Genomic DNA, 22237 nt, shown 5'->3' with positions numbered 1-22237 from the left:
GTCTACATATTAAAACAACACTGTGGCTAGAAGCCAAATCCACAGTCACTAGATTTCTGAGAGGAAAGGAGTATCTTGCCAAATGCCCATTTGAGAAAAGATTAAAACAAAAACAAACAAAAAATCTGGAAAAATCTAGATACTGAAAATGTGTCTTGTTATTTTTTACTTATTTTTAAAAATATTTTTTTAGTTGTTGATGGAACAATACCTTTATTTTATTTGCTTATTTTTATTTGTTGCCAGGGATCGAACTCAGTGCCTCATGCATGTGAGGCCAGGATTCTACCACTGAGCTACAACCCGGCCTGTTGTTTGTTATTTTTATGTCTAACATAAAAAATATCTTCTTTCTTATAATGGCTATAAATTTCTACCTTGTAGAATTGAAATTACTAAGAATGCAAAAGGATAGCAGTAAAATATGTTGATTTAGACATTCACAGTTCAGAGCCTCAACTCTTCCATGGTTTTACTTGATATGTTTCATCACAAAACTTTCCCAAGTCTCTAACTTACAGACACTCCTGTAGCCTTTCTTAGGGGAGGGAATTAAAGAAAATGAGGCACTGCAGAAAACAAACACACCTGATCAGACTGCAGCCAACAGCTGTTGCTGTTTTTTTTCTTTTATTAAATTTTTTTTTAAACTTTCTTCTGAGTGTCATTCTGAAAGTTAGCAGTTTTGTGAATCTTTGTTTCTGACAATAAGCAGCAGATAATATGGCAGTCTCAACTACCATCTGCAAAGCACAATCCAGCTAAAAATACTCCATTAAATACTTTAATTTCTGAGGACATAAAATAATAAACTGTTTTTCCAACACAGACAAAAATTCCAAAATAAATTATAACTATGTGACTACCACATAATATTAAAAGAAAAAGGTCCTTTTTTTGGTGGGTACCCAAATAATTCCTCTTCTGTATGCAGCAACACAAAAGCATTTTAGCTTTCAGGTTCTGACAAATAGTGTTGAAATAACTCCCTCCCTTCCCCGCCTCTCCTTTCTTAATTCTCCCACAGTCCAAAAAATGAGATGGAGAACCTGGTATTTATCTTCCAGCAACATCAGCACATTTCACATGAACTCTCTGATTTCCATGTGGTTCTTTATTTGCTATTTTCAAGTTAACTTGGAGCTTTACGAAAAATACTCACTCGCAGAAACAAGTCTCACATATGTGGTTTCTCTTCCTCAGACCTGCCTAGAGCTAATTTGAAGGCAACTGGCAGAGGGGAGTTAAACCCCTGAAGGCTACCAACAAAAGGTATGGAAAATGAGAAGTTTCTAGAATGTTCAGAGACTGTCAGGTATTTAATTTGAATTACAAGCTATAAATCTGTTTTTTAAGTATTATTTTTAATATGAATAAATGTTGCTGGAAAACTTTCCATTTTTATGAAACCTATTAGAAACTTTCTTGTAATGAACAGGTCACGAACCGAATATACGTAGGCTGTGTCTGTGTGTGATCAGTGTTCTCTGTAGACTAAGTTTGCACATGCCGCCCTTTTGCTTGTGATTATAGCCACAGTATTTTGCTACCACAGCCACTGCAACAAAGTATGTCTTTATTCTCTACAGGACAGATTTGGGAGCACAGGCCACGAACCCTTTTATGCTTAAAGCCAAAGAGAGGCGAAAAAAATCTCAGCAATACAGTTTAAATGCCGGTAACTGGGCATACAAGGAACAGAATAGTGACCTTCATTTTGGTCACGGTTTGGTTCTAGCTGGTTAGCTCAGCACAGATTGATCAATGTGTAAAGGTTGTCTGACCCAAGAATGGAAGCAGCAAGTAAGCAGATCTCAGGGACCCTCCTCGCCATTTCACTACTGGAGAATCCCCAGGCTGAACATGGTCTGGGAAAGCAGTAATTTAGCAAGTTAGCCAGGCTCTGAAATGCTAAAATCCAAACTTGAAAACAGTTATTATAAAACTGCATATATGTGCTTAGTTTTTCTCTAGAATGTTAACTTTTATTCTATTTTGGTCTCAGTTAAGGAAAGAAATTTGGAAAACAGAAAAAAAAATGAAATGCCTAATAGCAGGCAAATCCTAAACACATATTTAGAGATAAGTCTGACTTCAGGATTTACAATCCAACTGAAATCCTCTTCTAAAATTACAGGATTTGTATTTCAAGATTATGTACAAAAATAGAACGACTCAATCCAGGCCGACTTAACATCTTAGAGAACTGATGTTTATAATCACAGAAAGTCGGGGCTCTCACGGGGGTGGGGCCTAGCACTGACTTCAGACACCTCACAGCCAGACCCAGGCTTCCTGGTGAGTCACGTGAGGCGGGACCACTTGTCCCTTTAGGACCCTATGGCGTCCTTCTGTTTCTGTCCTAGTGGGAAAGGGAACGGTGAGACAGTTAATGATGGTTTTTGTCCCCAGATATGGCATTTTCCCACTTTCCGTGGGGAACCCCACAAAAGGAGTTTCACAGAAGAACGTCCTGTGGTAAAGGAGAGGAGAGGTGCGGGATGAGGGGCAGGGGAGGCACCAGGTGGGGAAGACCGCACGGCCTGGGGGCTTTCTGGCTGAACACCCCAGCGGCATCAAATAATGATGCTCAAGATTACAGATGAGGTTTCTTTCTGTTCCAAGATTCTACAAAAATAAGTTAAATCAGCTAAGGAAGGTTAGAGGAAAAAGCAAAAAGATCCAAATGTTTTTAAACATTAATGGTCACATCATATAAAGTGAATAAAAACACTAAGGTCAATTATAAACCATTGAGTACTTTCTGTGATTCTACTATTCTAAACCCTTAAAATCTATCAATGTATTTAATCCTTTGACATAGGTACTAGGATTCTCCCCATTTTCCAGAAGAGGATACTGAGGTTCAGAAGTGATCTGGGCTGTTTGGATTCAAAAACCCAGGCTATCTTTGGTGAAGTATCTGTGAATCATAACAGAGCCCCTGTAGCATATTATTCAAAATTAATTCTTAAAGACATAAATAATAATAAATAAAAAGCCAGTATTGCACTATTTCAGGAACCTTACATTTCTCTCAAAGACAGTAAGTACAGCCAGATGGATGGTCCCAACTAGAAGGCTCTCACGTTCTCATAAGCAAAACACTGGCTTGCCTGATCTGGTTTCTGGTTCCAGGGACCTGAAGGAGAGCAAGCACCAGTCCAGTAAGGACTGTGCAATGGATGGGAGCCAGAATAAGGGAACACTGGGCCGGGACCCTGACCCCCCACTGCTTTCCTTTCCATCTTAAATTCTGAAAACTTATCTAGTATATATTCATAAGTCATGTTAAAGACGTTTATTTCCTTATTATCTATATCATTCTTTTAAAAAGTCCATATAGCCAACGTCCAAGACCTGGTGACTGCAGAGAGCAGGAATCTGAAGTGCCTGGGCTTCCTCACAGCCCGTGTCTGCACACAGGCTTCTTCAGCACACTCTGGGTTCCCAGGAGCAGACAGCTCCTTGCTTCCTGCATGCACTGAGCACGGCCATGACAGCACTCAGCAGCACCTCAGCCTTGGTGGCCTGCGGCGAGCATCCCTCCTGGCTGCAGCCCCTGGTCCACCGGGGTGGGCGCTCGCGCGGGGCATGCGGTGCCGTGCCACTCAGACACCTGGCTCCTGCTCCAAAGGGAAGCTTCTTGTTCACTGTCTCTTCCCCTCACCCTGCCTGTCTTCTTTCCCAGCTCTGGTTCTCTGGTTCTCCACTGCCCAATTCTGACACAGCACCATCAGAACTAAGCATCGGCTCTCCAGGGGGACAGACACAGGAGCAACATCATGGCCTCGGCGGGCCTCCAGCTCCTGGCTTTCATCCTGGCCCTATCTGGGGTCTCTGGAGTGCTCACGGCCACTCTGCTGCCCAACTGGAAGGTGAAGGTGGACGCGGGCACCACCATCGTGACGGCCATCGTGCAGCTGCAGGGGCTGTGGATGGACTGCACGTGGTACAGCACAGGGATGTTCAGCTGCACCCTGAAGCACTCCCTCCTGTCCCTCCCCACCCACGTGCAGGCCGCCAGGGCCACCATGGTCCTGGCCTGTGTTCTGTCTGCCTTCGGGATCTGTACTTCCACTGTAGGAATGAAATGCACCCACTTAGGAAGGGACAGAGAGACCAAGAGCCACGCGGCCTTTGCTGGAGGGGTCTGCCTTGTGTCTGCAGGGGTCTCTGGTTTGATACCAACGGTGTGGTACACGAAGAACATCATAGCCAACTTCCGAAACTTGGCGATTTCCGAGGGCAACAAACACGAACCTGGAGGGGCTCTCTACATTGGATTCATTTCAGCGATGCTACTCTTTATTTCTGGCATTATTTTCTGCACTTCTTATATAAAAAAGAACCCTGAAGCTTGGCCCTCCCCACCCAGGCAGGAGCCCCCCTCTCCCACACAGCTGGAGAACAATCCAGCCTACAGCCTGAAGGACTATGTGTAGAGAGCTGTGCCGCACACTCGCAGCAAGGCTTCTGGCGCCTGCTAGGACTGCACTGTAGATACAAAAACATCAGACACGTGCTTACCTTTCTCTACAAAAAGTGAAAGATACCTAAAAACTACAACTAACTAGCACACACAATTATATTTGTCTCAAGATTTCTTTATTTTTTTTAATCATTGTTTTCATGTTTTATTTAAGGGTTTATAGTTAGAATCGATTCTGACTGCATTAAATAAGGCAATTAACCGACAGTGTTTTTTTTTTTAAAGATGACTTACTGACACCTCTTCTGAACTGGATTCTACAATAGAACTTAACTGACAGGTCCAAAAAGCACCTTCCACGGTGTTAAGAGTATCTCCTTGGGCAATGCTTGAGGAACCTGCTTGTTTTAAAGCCACAGGGGTGAAGGGGCCTCTGGGAAGAAGAGCTGCCCAAACCGCACAGGGCCAGCCTGCCCTCCACTCTGGTTTTCTCCTACAGAGCCACCCCCAGGCACCGGGTCTCACCACAGCACAGCACAGCAGGCGAGCAGGATGAAGGGAACTGGCAAGCACTGCCACAGCGAAGACGCACTGCCCCCGGGCTTATAGAGCATTAAGTCCAAGTCAAGTGATAGTTTGTCTTAAAATGCTGAGGAACTCTCTTTTGCTTCTAGCAAAAGGATCCTCAGATTAAGTTCATTTTTCCTACAACAACTGAGACTCACCCCAACCCATTTAATCTACTACCATTTGAATGGTAAGTTATTCCAGGTTGTCATTTTTCCTTCAAATTTGATTCAGGTTAACAAAAGTTCTCTTATAAATGTGCAGTTTCAATTAGTTAACGGATGTGAAAAAAGTTGAAACATGAAGACTGCTTTTAAAATACGGGTTAAATTAGTTTATGATATGTAATTTAAAACATTTAATAAGAAAATATCAACTGGATTTTCCATAGTTGCAAGGACAGCATTGCATGCTGTCATTTCTAATAATTCAGTTGTTAATCTATGCTACTAATTGTTCATAATACAATGGGAAAAATTTTTAAAAAATGACTTTCTTTGTATACTGATAACTCAGGAAGTGGGAAGATGTTTTATGTCAATAAATAATTTTCATGTGTGCATACAGAAATAGAGACTAAAATACTTTATACCTGTTCTACTTGGAACATCATCATTTTCCTCTGCAAAAGAGATTCCATTAGCTATTAATGGAACAGCAAAAATGAAAAGGTACTATACATGTAAGAACTAAGAAGGGAATCATTTCAGCAGAAGTTCAAATGATTGGTTAAAATACATCTTTTTTGGACACCCCCCCCCCTACACACACACAATCAGTTGGCGTGTGGTACTAACAAGGTTTGTATTTGAGTGGTCAAAATGTTATTTCCTAAACAAAACAAAATGTCATATTAAAAAGAACTGACCAAAAAAACGTTCTAAGACTGCACTGCCACCTGTATGATTGTCTCGCCTTGCTTAACGTGTCTATGCTGATACAGTCTACACAGCCTATTAGAGTCCACTTCATGTACATTGAGGTAATTCTGTACCTGCTTCAAAGGTGACCTTTATTCCCTCAGGAATGTTTCTCCCCACCTGTGCCTTGGCATGATTCAGACTCTCGCAGAGATGGCACTTCAGACAAGATGAAGGCCAGATTCCTGTGCACTGCAAGTGGCCATGAGGAAGGATGACGCCACAGCCATCCCCAGCTGGGTGCGTCCCTGTGCTGCGTTCTTCCCTCGCCCAGGACCCACTGGCTCACAGTGATCTTCACCCTGCCTCCATCTCTGCCCTCAGAAATCGTCGTTTCAACGAGTTATGAGTTGAAACCAGAATGGAAGTCGAGGTACTGTTTCCACGTCTGTGTCATCAGTGAGGTGCCACTCCCAGTGCCACCTGGCAGTCCTGTCCGCATCTCTGCTTACACTGGCTGGTTTGCCTCCTAACACTACCAGCTTACAGGAACTGAGGCTGGAAGAGCTTAGGTCAGTTACCTGACCTGCCCAAGGCCACCAGCTGATAAAAAGGGACATGCTCAGCCCAAGGGACCAGACTCCAGAGTTAAATGCCTGGGCGTGAACCCTAAAAGCTACACAGTGCCCACACCTGAGTCTCAGTCTCCTGTGAAAGTGGGGACGGAGACAGCCCCTGCACACAGAGCTGGCTGAGCACAGATGCAGCACAGCGAACGCCACCTGACAGGTCTCACTCTAACAGCAGATTTCAGTGGGGCAAATTTAGACAGTGCCTGGAAACATTCTGGGCTCTCACAATTGAGGTGCTGCTACTGGACTCCAGTGGGAAGAGACCAGGGAGGCTACCAAATAGCCTACAGTGCAGAGGACAAACCCTGTGACACAGAATTATCTAGCTCCAAATGCAGGCAGTTCTGAGGCTGAAAAACTCTGGTCTAATATACTGAATATATTTAAATATGTATTTTTTCTTTGACTAAAAAGTTACCAAAATAAAAGGTAAAATGGTGAAAACACCCCCCCGAATACCACGCTAGGTTTTACCTGTGGAACACATATGCATGTATATATGTGTGTATGTATGTAGTTTGTCCTGAAGGGTTCTTATGCTGAAGCTGGGGCTCCAGGGAGGTGGCGCATCTTTAAAAGGTGGAGCCTAGTAGAAAGTAATTGAGTCTTGGGGGTTCCTCCCTTACGAATAAATTAACACTGGTCTCACAGAGTGGGTTAGTTCTCACGAGAGTGACGTAGTAGAGAGTGAGACCACCCTACACGCTGGCCTTCTCTACACAAAGTTAAATGATAAATCCTTGGTAAAATTTAGTCTGTCTAGGATTCTATGATAATAACCATATTATGATAATAACCATAACTACAAAAGCCTTTAAGCCAAGATTTTGGTTTCATCAAAGAATGGGTTTTAGGCCACTCAGAATGCTCGAAGCACACACAAGATAAGAAGAAAGCCAAGTATTTGGTTACTGGACCTTTTCATCATAATGCCACCTGCCACAGGAGAGAAAGCCCCTGAGAGCCCAAGTGTGGTGATCTGATGATACTCTACCCGCTCTCGTCTTATTCTGGAATAAGTCAGCTACAGTGTCTTTGCAATCCTGAGGAGCAGAGGTGGAGGTGGGATGGCTAGTGAGTTTGATTCAGGGAAAGCTGATGTGTCTGCTTCAGAAGTGGAAGATGGACTAAATTCTTAGGCACCTGAAAGCTCAGCTAACTGTGGTGACGTCAAGAGGAAATGCAAAGGTGGCAGAAAAGCACATGGACACACTCCATCACACTCCAAGACCCACAAATCGTTGTAACACTAATGGCTGGAGCCCTTGTTCCAAATCTACAACCTGAACCTGCACCTAAATCTATAAAACCATACTACACCAGGCAAGTGCTCTGCCACTGAGCCCTACCCCAGTCCCCATACACTTGTTATGCTATCTACTTTTATTTATGGAGCTCGAACTATGTAAAGACCACTCTACAAAAAATTTATATTTAAGAATTTTAGTTACCACCAAGAGATTTCTACCCTTTATCAGACTGTGAACTTCCCGAAAGAAGCTCCGTATCTGATTTGTCTCTCGTCTCCTCACTGATGTTGCATCCCCAGCCCAGCTTCTTTCAAGCAGTAGGCACCCAATATACATTCAGTGAAGAAATAAATAGATTTTATACTACATGTCCTACAGTAATTCACTGAACAGTGGTTTTGCCAAAACAGGCACTAGCTTTTTAATTATTGGCAAAGAAACTTTGTTTCTGTAATTAAAACTTACTCATATAACTAGCATGGAATAGTCGAAGCCTAAGTTAACATTCAAATGATTTTCCACAGATGATTTATTACAAATAACACTGCCAAAAATGTGTAAAAAAATCATGATGAATAAATAATGTCTGATGTAGCATTAGTTAGAATCTCTTCTCAGAAACCACAAACAACACTTGATTCCTTTTCCCAAGGACTGGGATGCCTCTGGGAGTAGGAAGGGTGATGAGCGGTGAATACTAGTAATCAGTCCCCCTATCGAAGGGAGAAAAAGATTAGTGTAAGAACTAACTACTTGTATATTTTTTGTGGTTTTTATTCAAAAGAAATAAACTATGCCATAGTTTGCTATAAATAAATATTAGATCCTAGAGACTATTTCCTATGACACACTACAGGGAAATAAAAATTATAATGAAGATCAAATTATGATATACTAAATTATGATCATAAGCAGAAACTCACCTCTGGCTTGGGGACAAAAGCCTGACCTGGAATCGTAAAGATGTGCTCCACGCTGCAGAGGTACTGGGCCATGATGGAAAGGCGGCTACGCTGTTTGCTTCCTTTAGTGGCCGTGAGTCTCTACAGAAGAACAAAAAATGAATTTTAGTGAATAATAAATCCAGTCTGACCAAAAATAACAGAGCTAACATCCCACTGTATCTGATGTTGGACTTCTGGAGGTAAATTATAAAAGCATGGCACGTAGCCAATAGGAGGAACATTTTCTTCCAACATCACCATCAACAGATGCACACCTCATTCATGTGATTATACCTTATACGGTCTGTGTCATGCGTAATGCACTAAAAAATTAGGGAAGAAATCTTCCCTACCACTGACTGCTGGGGATTTTCAAGCCATTGTCACATTCTATAGAAGGTGGTCCAGCTTTATAGAACAACTAATATTTGATGATGAAGTTAGCAAGAATAATAAAAAAAACAAAGATGCTCAAATACTAAATTTCTTGAATTATCCCAATATATGAATGAACATTTTGAAATACCCCAACACAAGAATGAACATTTTAACAGTGTGCTTTTCTTTGCTGGAGAACTGACTATTCTTGACAAATAATGTCTGTAAATAACTAATAATTTATTCTTTTAAGCACCTATTTTTATTTTGAAATGTATTAGTTATAATCAACTTAATTAATAAGTGCAATAAAATTTTAGTTTAAATTGCAAGATTAAAAAAAACTTTGATTTCCATGTACAAAAAAAATTCGCATACATTTTTAAAAGTTAAATTCCATATATATAAGGCCAAGAATGACCAAGACACTTCTGAAGTGTACCAGCAATGTTGATAGGGGGATTCACCCTACCAAGTGTGAAAATTATAGCAGTATGCCGTAGGCACAAACCCAAGATTTGGAGAGCTGATAAGTGATAGATGTGATACAGAACTGCTAACAGGAAAAGGGATGAACAATTCAACAGAGATATGGGTATAACTAGGTATCTACAGGAGGAAAAAGTATGACCCTCCATAGTAGGGAAGAATATCTTAAATATGCAAAAACAGAAGCTCATTAAAATGAATGTCTGTATGATAAAAACACTATGAAGACAAATTTCAGACTGAGAGAAGGTATTTGCAGGACTAAAGGATCTGTGTTTGGAATGCAGAAGGAATGCCTGCATGACAGGCATTAATAATCCAAAGATAAACAACAGAAAATATGGTAAGACAGATCACAGACGAGCAACCCTCAGGGGCTGTAACCATGAACTGTGCTCAGCCACTTTACAGATCAAAACCACAATGAGATGTTGCTTCATATTCACGAGACGAACAAAACATTTTAAAAGAGCCTGCCAGAACCTAGCATTGGCAAGTACACAGAACTACAGGAATGCTCGAGCATGCTAGCAAGGGAGCAGAGAATCAGCACAAGCACTCCGGAGCACAATCTGGCAATGTGTAGTAAAGTGAAAGTTATACAAACCCACGACCCTTTAGTTGTGTCTCTGGAAATACACCTTAGAATGGTTTATGTGCTTGCACAAGATGTGTATATGAATGTTAATTGTAGTGTTACTGCATTATTTAAAAAAGCAGAAAAACATATCAGTTCATCAAGAGGTGAATGAATAAATTGTAGTACTTTTGTGAATGAAATAAGAAATAATAATTTAAATGAATGAGGGGTCATCAATGTAGGTTAAATCTCAAAACAGTAAAAAATGAAAGTGGCAGAAAATAAGTCTAGTGTGACATTTTTATATAAGAAGACACTGTTGTTTGCATTGGTGTCCTGAGCTGACCTGTTCTAACAGCCCGGTTTACTCTGCTGCTTCTAAAGGCGGTGGACCTGAGACCCACACAGTCTGGCTGGTTGGAGTTCTGCCTTAAGATCAGAAACTAGGCTCTGCATGAGATGCTGAGGAATCTTCTCATGAGCAAACCTGGAGATTCTGTCACATCTGTTTTGATAATCAGAAGTCATCCCCATCTCACCCCATTTCTTAAATTTTAAATATCCGGTTCTTGTCTATATTTAAGACAATTGAAATTACTGGGAAGCTGAGTTCAAGGGTTCAAGGTGATAAGTTGCTCTAAGATACAAGACAAAATCCTTCCTCATCAAAGTGTAAAACCAAGAAATGCATATATTCTCAAGCAAATATAAAAACAAGCCACCATACAGATTTCAGTTAAAGAATAAGCTTCTGAATCAAATGACTGAAAACATTTCTAGCTCTCCATGAAGGGAAAAAAAATGTTTTACTACCAGAATAAAAGTGGAAAATGCAAAATGCATTATAATGAACATCCAAATCACACAATTCAAGGCAGACCTTTATAATAAAATCTAGTATGAACATAATCACAATATTAAAAAATGAACCAAAATAAATGCCCACATTTTAAAAATTATTATTTTATTCTGGATTTCTTTCCCCCTCACAGCTAATATTTTACTTTATGTTTGAAAGGTATGCATCAAGTGATGAATTCAAGAGAATTTAAAAATAACTTTAACTAAAAAAGGAAAACTGTAAGGCATGAAAATTATTCTAATTTCATATAAAAGCACATTTAAGTATATTCACTTAGAAAACTAAGCACCCAGTGTAACCAGGAGGGAGTGTCTTAACCCACTGGCTCGACCCTTCAGTCTCTAGCAAGTATCCCTGGGTGGTAGAGGTGAAAACATGTGAATCACAGATTTTAATTTGGAATAGAGCAGCACATATAACTGTCCCTAACTCATAAGGTAAAAATTCAAGTCACAGGCTGGAAAGCTCTGTGAAAGACTTCATTAAAAACTAGCCTAAGAGTTAAATGGCCAACCAACCATTTGAATGTACAGCACCATCAAAATCCATTAGGAGTTACATGATTTAACAACAAAAGGCCAGGAAGCCAAACCAGCTGAGTTTTTAAGTAAAAAGCAACTGCTAACCCTTGAGCTCTGAAAAGCACCCCGAGTATGAGAAAACAAGGGGTCAAAGACTTCCCAAAGACAGTGCTGCTTTTCCTCTTATTCATCTGAAACAATTTTAAATACAAGTAGAAAAGTTGTGCTTACAGTTGAGAAGCCACACAGCCGCCCATCAGGGACAATGACAGCCACATAGTCAGTGGCAGGAGAGGCCCTCCTGCTAGGAATGTACCCATCAACAGCAGTGTCTCCTGGGCATGAGAGACAACAGACAGGCTGATGCTGGTCCAGTTAGGAAAAACCTCAGGACCAACCACATGGAGGAGTTAAACCTTGTGACTTCATTAAGCCAGACTGAGCCTCCGTTTTCTCAGCTACAAGGTGAGATTAGATGAGGTCTGTTAAGGTCTCATTTAGTGTTACACAGTCTGATTCTATTTTATGGCTGTAACGTAATATTCTCTGTATGTCGCCTCACGTGCACTGGCTGAATTCTTGTATTTTAATCCTATAGTCCTGGAGAAAGAAATAAGAGTATGGTGTTCATTTCTGTTTTTTTATTTCACAAAGCCAAAGTCAATGTTAAAAAATGTTTTCTGTGGCTAAAATACAACACAATGTTGCTAGTGTCCCACTGAAACTTTCTCACAAGAGATGGGAAAATCACTACACTTCTGTTGCACTCCATAAATTGTAGACTGGATAACAACTCTTCTCAATATTATGCTCAAATTTAACTAAAATCAACCTTTATTTGATAAAGAAAACTGATGGCCTTTGGTGACATGGAAGCAACACTTACTAACCATGGCTGACAATGAGTTACCTCTTTAGCCTCTGCCCCTGCTCTTCCCTGGGAAAGAAATGGAGTGCAAGAATGAAGTATCACAATAATCATGTCACCAGAGAGAAAAATAAACCCACCCACTGTGGAGTAATAAGAAACAGACTTGGTCTTTTTCCTGATGGCTGGCAGTCTCCTGGGGAGAGGGTGTCTTGTTTTTCATCACATCTGAGTTTATACATGGTGGGTGAGGGGAGAGGGAGCCCCCAGAAGGGGCTGGTCACCAGAAAGACCAACTGATAACTCATTACTTAAACCAGAGATGAAGGGGTTCCCTGAGTTCTGAGCCATTCTGACAAACCGTGGAAACTGATGAGGGGTCACAGGACCCCCAGTTTACAGCTGGCTGCTCAGAAGTTTTGGAGGCCCAGATTTGTGACTGGTATCTGATGCCCTTGCAGAACTGAGCCCTAAACCTCTGGATCTGACAATAACTACAGGTGGAGAGCCTCAGAATTTAATTAAATTACAGGACACCAGCTGGTGTTTGGAAACCTGGAATGCTTGGTGTGGGGAAAAAATACACACAGACATCTCATGTGAGAATGCTGTGAGTATAAACAGAGTGGTTTTTGTCAGAAATGACAGTTCCAAAGGTTGAGAAAACAATGAAGGAAACTTTTAAGTACAGGCCAGTTAAGACCAACAGAAGGTAAGATTCAGTAACAGGAAATGACAAGAACCGTGGGGAGTACTGACATCATCTTTGAGTTCCCATGAACACAAATGGGTCCCACATGTTTGTGATAAAAGTCCCACAACTATGAGAAGATTTTATTAACGAAGACTACAAACCAAGTGTTCTGGGCCTTGGCTTACTGTTCTGGGCCTTGGCTTACTGGCATTTGGGGATGATTAATGTTGGGCCAGTCCTTGCTGTGAGGGGCTTTCCTGGACTCTGAAGGATGTTTACCAGCATCTCTAAGCTCTGCTAACAGGAACCTGAAGCATCCTCTGGCTGTGACAACCAAAAATGTCTCTAGAGATTGCCCAATGTCCCCAAGAGATATGTGGGACAAAAGTTTCCCCACTAGGGATGATTATAAGAAGGGACATAGGTGGAGAGAGAGATGGATTTGAGAAATCAAATTCTTACAACACACTCATATTATCTGAGAGAAAAGAATCTTAAGAATCAAACTCATGTAGTTACACAGCCTACTCTCAAAGGAATTCTGATAAGTTTTGTTCCAAAATGACTATAAAGCTGAATAAAATACGGGAAATGTTTTTCACAAACTGAATAGACATTGCAGGTCTGTGATCTGAGGAAGGGAAGGAGGTAAGCCAAGACTGCCCCCTGACTACCCGAGGCCCTGCCCTGCACAGGCTGTGGCTCAGGCAGAGGAGGGCTGCACCTGGGGCGACAGGATGGAGGTCAGAGAGGCCTGGATAGGGAGAACTCATTCATTCATTCATTCTCATTCCTCCCGTCTCTGCGCTCTCTCTCTCTCTCTCTCTCTCTCTCTCACAGAGTGAAAAAGAGGAGGTGAGGGGTGGGCCAGAGCTCCCATATGTCGAAGGTCCCCTCAAGTCTCAGGAGCCCTGATCTGCCTAAGGACTGGAGAAAGACCCCGAGAGCCGTGGAGCTCACACAGGGCGAGGAATGGCTTGTGCCCCCTCAGCTAAAGGCAGAGGTTCTGTCCCCAGCACCACACAAACAAAACAAAAAATACTAATTTTAAATATTAGTCATGAACAAAAATGCCACGGAAACATGACCACAGTGAAGAGAGAAAGATATGAAAAGGCCCAAATGGAACTTTTGGAGATAAAAATACAATATTTTAAGTAAAAATTCCATTAAATAGAATCAAAGATGAATGCTGGAACAGAGAGTGGTGAATGCGAAGAGGCAGTAACCAGAATTTTTATGCAAGGTAAATTACTAAAATTTCTTTTCTTCATAACAAGTAACCAAATATTCCCAGAATGACTAATTCCTTTCTTCACTGTTGACTTTTTATCTGGCCACGAACATACACTAAGTTGTTGATTCTGAATATTATGATGTAGCCAATGACTGGTTCTGCGCCGTGTCACACCGCTCTGAACATTCAAGTCTTACCTTGCACTTCAACACTTGAAATGGGATTATGAGATTCTTTTCTCTTTGTTTCTCCCTCTCAACATTTCTTTTGTATTCTTACAGGTCTCCTCAAGATGGTCCTGGGAAATTCACTACATTTCAAGATAAATTCCCTAAGGATTATAAGTGTATTAGATATACAAAGTTTTCTGGAAATGATCAGCAACTTTACAGTAATCATTTTTCCTTCCAGGAGTATGATACATTTTTTAAGTGAAATTTTGAGACTCTTAGTAAAGACTCATGGTTATTTTTTCAGATCTTGCTTTTCTTCTTAGGTTTTCAAAGTAATTTGTTATCTCCAATTAATATTTTTTTTACTTCTTATTTTAATAAAAATCTCTTTGATTTGCTTTACTCTCTGATGGATTAAGTTGTCTATCACTAATTCAGTCCTAAACTTTTGTGTAACTATTCTTTCAATAAGTGCAAAAATGATAGATACTTGTTAATATGGCCAATGGGGTGAATTGGGATCCACATGTTATAAATAGTAAAATTATTTCTAATTCAACCTTACAAAAAAAATCAACCCCAAGTGGATAGAAATGTAAAGGAAACAAAAAGCTCCTGGAAGATAACAGAAAGGTGTCTCCACATTCTCTAGATATAAAAGGATTTCTTCAACAAAACACAAAAAACACAAAAAGCACTGATTATAAACTTAAGAATTAAGAAAACCCAATCTTCAAAAGACATTGTAAAAAATACAATGACAAAACTCCATCCATCAGGAGAAATTTGCAACACATTTAATAATGTAAGAACTCCTCTGAATCAATAAGAAAAGACAAGCAGCCCAAAGAAAGGTGAGCAAGCAGCTCACAGAAGATCCTCAAGTGACCTAAAAGGCCAGGAAACATAAAATGGTGCTCAAGTTTAAAAAAAAAAAAAAAATTAACAGACCAAATAAAACACCACGACACACCATCATCCTCAGATTAAGAAAATGCACAGGTCTGTCAATACCAAGAACTGGCAAGAAGTGGAACAAAATGAACTCTCTGTGGATGGCATTGCCACAGGCGTTCTCCTGAGCACCACCCAGCAGAGCAAAGACCTGCAGTTGCACTTTACAGCATATACCCCAGGGAAACCTTGCCCTTGTATGACAATGTTCATGATAGTTTTGTTTGTAATAATAAAACACTGAAACTAATTTGGAGTCCCCCAAATAGGAGAATGCACAAATGATGACAGTCAAACAGTGGGAAGTATATTGGACTATGTAAATAAAATATAGCTAGTAGTAACATGAGTGAATCCTACAAATGATGTTCAGGATAAAATACATACACACACACACACACACACACACACGTGTATACATGTATGTGTGTGTGTGTGTGTGTGTGTGTATAATAAACTCAATTGTAGAAAGCTCAAAATGGCTCAAGCTAAAGGCTACTACCTATATGGACAAGTCTATGTGATAAGACCATGGAAAGGAATAATAAATCCAAAAGTCATAGCATTGGTTATCTAGGTGGTGGGAGTGGAGAAGAGAGGCAATCAGAGTGAGCCTACTCACAGTGTGCAGGGCCCCCTTAAACCTCTGCAGCTTGAAAGCTTCCCTTGTCCATCCTGCAGGGACACTTTCCACTGAGTGAAGGGGCCCTGCCTGCCTTGGGGATGCAAGCACAGCAGGCTAGCTGAGCTGGGGGTGGAGACAGTGCACGTGCTAGATAATGAGGGCTTCAACTCCGGCCCTTCTCAGCAACAAGCGGATGATGACATTCTTTTTCATCCTAAGAGTACAAAGGACAAATCTATGCTGTCACAGGCCAGTCTCCACATGTGAACACAGGCAATATGTTCATCCTTCTCTGCTCGTGGCTGTGGCCCTGCATTTACCACAAGGCCTTCCTGGTGGACACACATCAGTCACGCTCTCCCGGGAAGCTCCCAGCAGTTGTCGGTCATCCCATTACATGTTTAATGTTTGCCTGAACCACTGTTGGGTTTTTCTGTGTATAACAGAGCATTAAGCTAGAATACACAGGTAAAAATGCATTATCGTTTGGGATTTTGATCATTTAATAACCAGAAAAAGTTAAGCCACAAAGTTAATGCTTACCTCAGCCACTTCCTTTTGAAAAGTCAAAGTCATCTGAGTTCTGCCGTAAGTAAAAGGTCCATCTCTACAAGAAACGTTTTCAAGCCATTTGATAATCAGTGGTGTTGAAACATTAAAAGGCAGATTTCCAATTATATGTATATTGGGGGGATCTGTTTGACAAGGAAAAAAAATAACTTGTAATAATTTCATCAATAAATTCTGAATACCATTTTAATTAAGAGTAAAATCAAACTGGATATTAATAGCATCAAACACAAGTATCTGAAAAGATAATGACTGAGTATTGTTTGGTCCATTGATTCTTCAACATTTTTTCACAAAGTACTCACAAAGGACTTTACTTAATTAGTGCCAGTCAGGTAGTGACAGTGCTAGGAATTCTGACTTAGAAAATGAATTAAAAACGAGCTGAACATGATGAAGTTAAAGCACCTCTGAGGTGGACAGGGGCTCAGATGCCCTGGAAGGCGATACAGGCTGGGTATAAAGATGTGAGTGCCCAAAATATTTGGGTGGGAAGTAAAGCCACAGAAGTGGAGCAATCCAGACAAATCTGTAGCAAGAAGACATGCTCAGAAAGAAAAACAGCAAAAACAACACATAAGAACTCAGTGGAAAGAAACCACTGGCAAAGAGTTGTTAGAGAAAGTTCACAAATGTCAAATAAAAAACAGGAGGATATTGGCATCAGGGAAGATGTGAGAGAGAGAGAGAGAAGAAGAAGAAGAAGAGGAGGGGAGGGGAGGGGAGGGGAGGGAGGGGAGGGGAGGGGAGGGAGGAGGGGGGAGGGGGAGAGGGGGAGAGAGGGAGGGAGAGAGGGAGGGAGGTGGGAAGGGAACACACACAAGGTGGACAACAGCAAAGGAATGCAGGAGGATGCAGTCAGAATAGGTCTGAGGGCAGGAGATCACTGTGAGCCTAGCTGGAGCCTGTCCAGGGATGGGGCTGGGGGTAGGTAGGAGCCTCCAGGCAGTGCCCAAAGGTCTGTCAGAGGTTGGCACTGCAAACACAGACCACCCTGAAGGAGCCTGGCCCTGGGGAGGCCAGAGACATGGGCAGCTAGATAATGATGTGTCAAAAATCTCTTCCATTTGTTGTCAAAGGTTTTGATGAGCAAGGAATATACTCTATCTGTGTACTCTAGGGAGCTGGCACACAGCAGATACCCAGTGAACACAGTGCATGAAAACACAGTGCCCTGGTTAGAGTGTGAAAGAAAATGGAATAAAGTTAAAACCAAGGCTTGGGTGTGGCCTGCTTTACATTTCCTTTTTCACATTTAGAAAAAGTAATACTTTATAAGAGTTTATCCCATGTATATGGTATTGTAAAAATGACAAGTTTACTTGCACAGAATCTAAAACATTTGAAAATTTGAGTCAAAGAAATTAGAACTAAGAAAAGGTTACTAGGTTTAAATTTTGGAAGAAAGAAGAAAAGTAAAAAAATGACAATGCACATTATTTAAATCTGTTCAGATAGTCTAAAATATAAACATGTAATAGTGAACCCTTATAGTAAAAGTATAATAAATACTTGTGATATAAATAATGACAAAAGAAAAATTTTAAAAAACATGCCCAAAGTACTTACCATCTTCCCAGTGTCTTTTAAGACTTTCTGGAAAAGCCTTTTCTATCTTAAAGGTCAACACATCTCCATGAACAATTCTCAGTTTTCCAGGCGCTGCATCAGAAAGCATCTAGTTTATAAGGTCAATAAAATGAGCTCACACAACAGAACAACAGAACTACAGCGTTTAAACCTGTGCATCATTACATCTGCTGGAAAAGCCAGAGACCAGAGTGACCATCCACAAACTGACAGAGTTTCTCTTCAACACAGGGGGATTAGGGACAGTCACAGGTGACACAACAGCAGCTCAGGATTGCACACGTGGCATATGAGTGTAACTCTGGCCCTCAGAATGACTTCTACTTCTGTACAGAACTCAACATAAACTACACTCCTATCTCTAAGTCTTACAATTACAGACTAAGGACGGGATAATGAAATTCTGAGAATTAGGAATAAGAAAAATAAACTTGAATCCAACTAAATCTTTATAGTCTAAATACCCACACAGAATTCTACACATTACCTAGATCTTTAGCCTAATCTATGGGTAGATTCATATTAAGTAGAAAGACCCTAGTCAATGCCATGCCCCATTTGGCATTCTGAGACTACCCTCACCTAGCAGCCCTAGCCAGAATCTTTCTTGATTCACAGGCATTATCCACCTATGAACTGTCCTGGATATAACTGTCCTATGTTTATATAGTTCCATACTTGCTCTCTATCAGCCCCTTTCCACCTTCCAGTCATTTGCTTTTTTCCCCCTTTCCTTCAATTTTTTTTTTTTTTTTTTTTTTGTGTGTGTGTGTGTGGCCAGGGGCGTACCATGGATTGAACTCAGGGGCACTCGACCAATTTTGTAGTTTTTTAGAGGTAGGGTCTCACTGAGTTGCTTATGCCTCACTTTGTTGAGACTGGCTTTGAATTTGCGATTTTCCTGCCTCAACCTCCTGAGCAGCTGGGATTATAGGTGTGTGCCACCACGCCCAGCCTTCCATCAGTCTCTTTAAGCAAAAAAGAAAACCAACAACAAAACATGGCTTCCTTTGTAATAGATCTCTCTGTCTTAATTTCATTCACTTTATTACCACACTCCCACAGACATAATAAAAAGCTGGCACTTGGTTTGCAAAGGCCGTATGAATAAGCCAACTATAAATCTGTATTATGTGTCCCTGCGCCCAATACAAAACTTGATCCTCAGTAAAACAGAAAGCATGCAGCTCCTAGCTTACAAAACTTAAAATGCCAGAGTGAACTTGCCAGATGAGACGTCACTCCAAAGCAGACTGCAAGAAAGAGGTGATCCTCCTCCTACAGCAAGTCTCAGCTCAGGGGGGCCAGAGAACCTTGGTCTAGCTCAGCTGCCGAAATTCTAGAACCTGTCGAGGGCTACACAGGGATGTTCAGTCAACAAGTCAAGGGGGACTCTGTCCTTCTAGTTCCATAAGCTGACCTTCTCTCCTAATACCCTGTCCTCACCTATTTCAGGCAACTAAACAGGAAGGATGAAGAGGTGTCAGAAGTCAGGAGTCAGGAGTCAGGCAGCAGCCCTCCACTGTGCCTTGCCTGTGACCCTGAAGGCACTTAAGATCAGAGTTCATGTGCTTAGTCTCCTTCCTCGGCAACAGCATGAGCGCCTTAAGGCAGCACCTCTTTCCTATCTACTTGAGCAGCACATGCATTAGGTACTAATGCATATTGAATAAGGAATGAACACACGAATGATCAAACAGCATTCAGCTTCTTGGAAGCTGGCTCCCAAAACGTGGGGTCTAGAAACTTGCAAAGATTTACTTCACTAGTAAATGAGGTAGAATTATATAAATAATATTTCAGAAATACATAGCTGAAATGCTTATATAGTTAAGAGAATAAACATTTTAAGTTTGGAATCTTCTAGTGGTTAACCATTGCAGTTTAGCAAACCTAACAGCATACCTTTGGTACTAACATACTTTGGGATTATTTTAAATTACCAGATTTGCTAAAACTTAACCTGATGGGTTCCAGCCGATAAATCTCAGAAAACATAATAACCACAATATACTAAAGAGCTAGCTCTTTATAGGACATGCTCTTGCTGTGTAAACACTGAGAATTTAATGACAGCATTGACCAAGATTAGAGAAAGCTAAAATTTCTTGATAACTATGTTTCACATAATTAAAACAAATTAGCATTTCAAAAACAAAGTGGCAGAACTAAAAGGTTATGTTACATAATGTTAATATACAGAAAGTAATTAAGTAATTCGTAATTAGGACTAAAAACAATGTAAATTCGACTGTTTGGTGTTAATTTATATGCTCTGACAGTCACACTTGAAGCATTAACTTTTTCCACACTCACAAACACAACCGCATCCCAGAAAACTGACAAAGACGCGAACCTACTTTCTTTTCCTAGGTTAAAGTTTCAGGTCTACTCTATTTCTTCTGAATTCCCAGTTAGGTTTAGGTCTCAGTCAATGACAGCCCCCTCCTTGACGGCCCTGTGCTCCAGCTCCCTTTGTGACTCCCCACTGCACAAGGAGTGGATGCTGGTGTTTGCTGACTTCCCTGAAGACCTGGGGGCAATTCTGAGGGAGAGTGCAGTGCAGACTAACTGATACTGCCATTACAGACACAGCCTTCCACCCAGAAAGGACAGGAGGCTCTGTAAACTAGTCACAGAGGAATGCTTTCACCACCGAAACGCTGCTGGAGGGGGATGTGGCCGGGTGGAAGGATCCCTGTTGCTGCCCTTCAACAACATGCCCAAGGTGTGACCACACAATGCGCCCAGAGGCACAGTCCATTGTGAGATCATAAGTGTGAGCACCTGATTTCAGCCAGGTGAGTATTCATAGATACTCTTAACCTGGTCCATCATTTAAATTTCCAAAATGAGATGGTCTTCAAGTAAAAGACTTTCATTAACTAGGACTACAAAATAAAGAGAAAACCAAACCATGAAAAGGAGAAGAATGTATTTTTTTACACATGTGCTAAGAATCCTATTGTTAGAGTTGTTAACACTCATGATTTGCATAATGAAATATATAAACCTTACTCTCTATTGGAAGTAATTAGACCAAGTCTCCAAGAGAGTCATTTTTCTTTTTCCTGAAACCAGGTTTTGTAAAGGGTACATGGAACAATATAATGGATAGTGCCATTCTATGGCCATTAAAAAAGCGAAACACAAAACTCCTTTAACAAGTCAGTCCCAGTAAAAGCTTTTCTGTAGGGGGTAAGTAACAGTGGTCCACCTGGGTAGCTTTTTTGGTGATTTAATTTGATGAGGAAAGAACAAATAACCACACGTAAAATGGATATTTTGTGCATTTTTATGCCACCTCCTCAGGGTGAGGAGCCCATGGCAGCCAACACTCAGAGTGGGCTAGGCATTCATTACCTACTTCCCGATGTGCCATAGAATAGGGCCTGAATGCTGCTGGAATAAAAACTTGCAAAAGGGCTGGGCAAAACTGTCTCACAAGTAATATGAGAATGAAAAAATATACAAATACTTAAAATACGACATGTAAAAACTTAAGATCTTTACTTTTATGTAGACTACACAAAAAACAGCAGTGCTGTTACTCAACAGGAGCTTAATATCACAACACCTTCTTAGGGAGAAGACTAGAGCATGACTTCCGTCAGTGTGCTGGTTGGTTAGACTACTGAATCACATACGTATGCTAAGAGCTTAAGGAATCTAATGTCTGCTTCCGTACACTTCCCACACAACATGCACTCCTTTATTTGTTAACATTTCTTGAGAAAATCAGAGTGGCATCTTTTTAGACTACACTGGACAGTTCTCCTAAGCAGGACGCATTGCTCCTGCTTTTCGTGATGCTGTCGGTCAATGCTGCCTGAAGAGCGGTGGCCTTGTGGGCACAGAGGTGCACTGGAGTTGGGATTATTTTAAATTACCATGATTAGCTCTCTACTTGATTTATAGCTTTTCTGCTACTGTAATAACTGCTACCAACACTGACTTTTATCCTTCTCCTTCAGTGGACTGCAAACCACTGCAGCTGTTTGGCACATTTTG

At 41.0% G+C, this 22237-nt stretch overlaps 2 protein-coding genes across 3 annotated transcripts in view; one reads left to right on the top strand and one right to left on the bottom strand.

Annotated features, from left to right (window-relative positions):
- The window catches only part of Tfb1m (transcription factor B1, mitochondrial), a 44054-nt gene that overhangs the window by 9993 nt on the left and 11824 nt on the right, over positions 1-22237 (bottom strand). For both annotated transcript variants that reach the window (XM_076858104.2, XM_077109622.1), the window contains exons 3-5: positions 18206-18314; positions 16610-16761; positions 8665-8784 (exon numbers count right to left, since the gene is read on the bottom strand). In XM_076858104.2, coding sequence (XP_076714219.1) covers positions 8665-8784; positions 16610-16761; positions 18206-18314 — 381 coding nt within the window. The remainder of the gene's footprint in view (positions 1-8664; positions 8785-16609; positions 16762-18205; positions 18315-22237) is intronic.
- On the top strand, positions 3786-4445 carry Cldn20 (claudin 20). Its single transcript, XM_076860118.2, has one exon. The coding sequence runs from the start codon at positions 3786-3788 to the stop codon at positions 4443-4445; it is 660 nt and encodes a 219-aa protein (XP_076716233.2).

This window comes from Callospermophilus lateralis, chromosome 6, assembly GCF_048772815.1.
Source record: "Callospermophilus lateralis isolate mCalLat2 chromosome 6, mCalLat2.hap1, whole genome shotgun sequence".
In the NCBI taxonomy this organism is placed as follows: domain Eukaryota; kingdom Metazoa; phylum Chordata; class Mammalia; order Rodentia; family Sciuridae; genus Callospermophilus; species Callospermophilus lateralis.
This window is presented reverse-complemented; position numbering and strand designations above follow the sequence as displayed.

Bases quoted from the DNA above. Each gene is read 5' to 3' on its own strand.
- Cldn20 (XM_076860118.2), top strand. From the start codon at position 3,786: ATGGCCTCGGCGGGCCTCCAGCTCCTGGCTTTCATCCTGGCCCTATCT.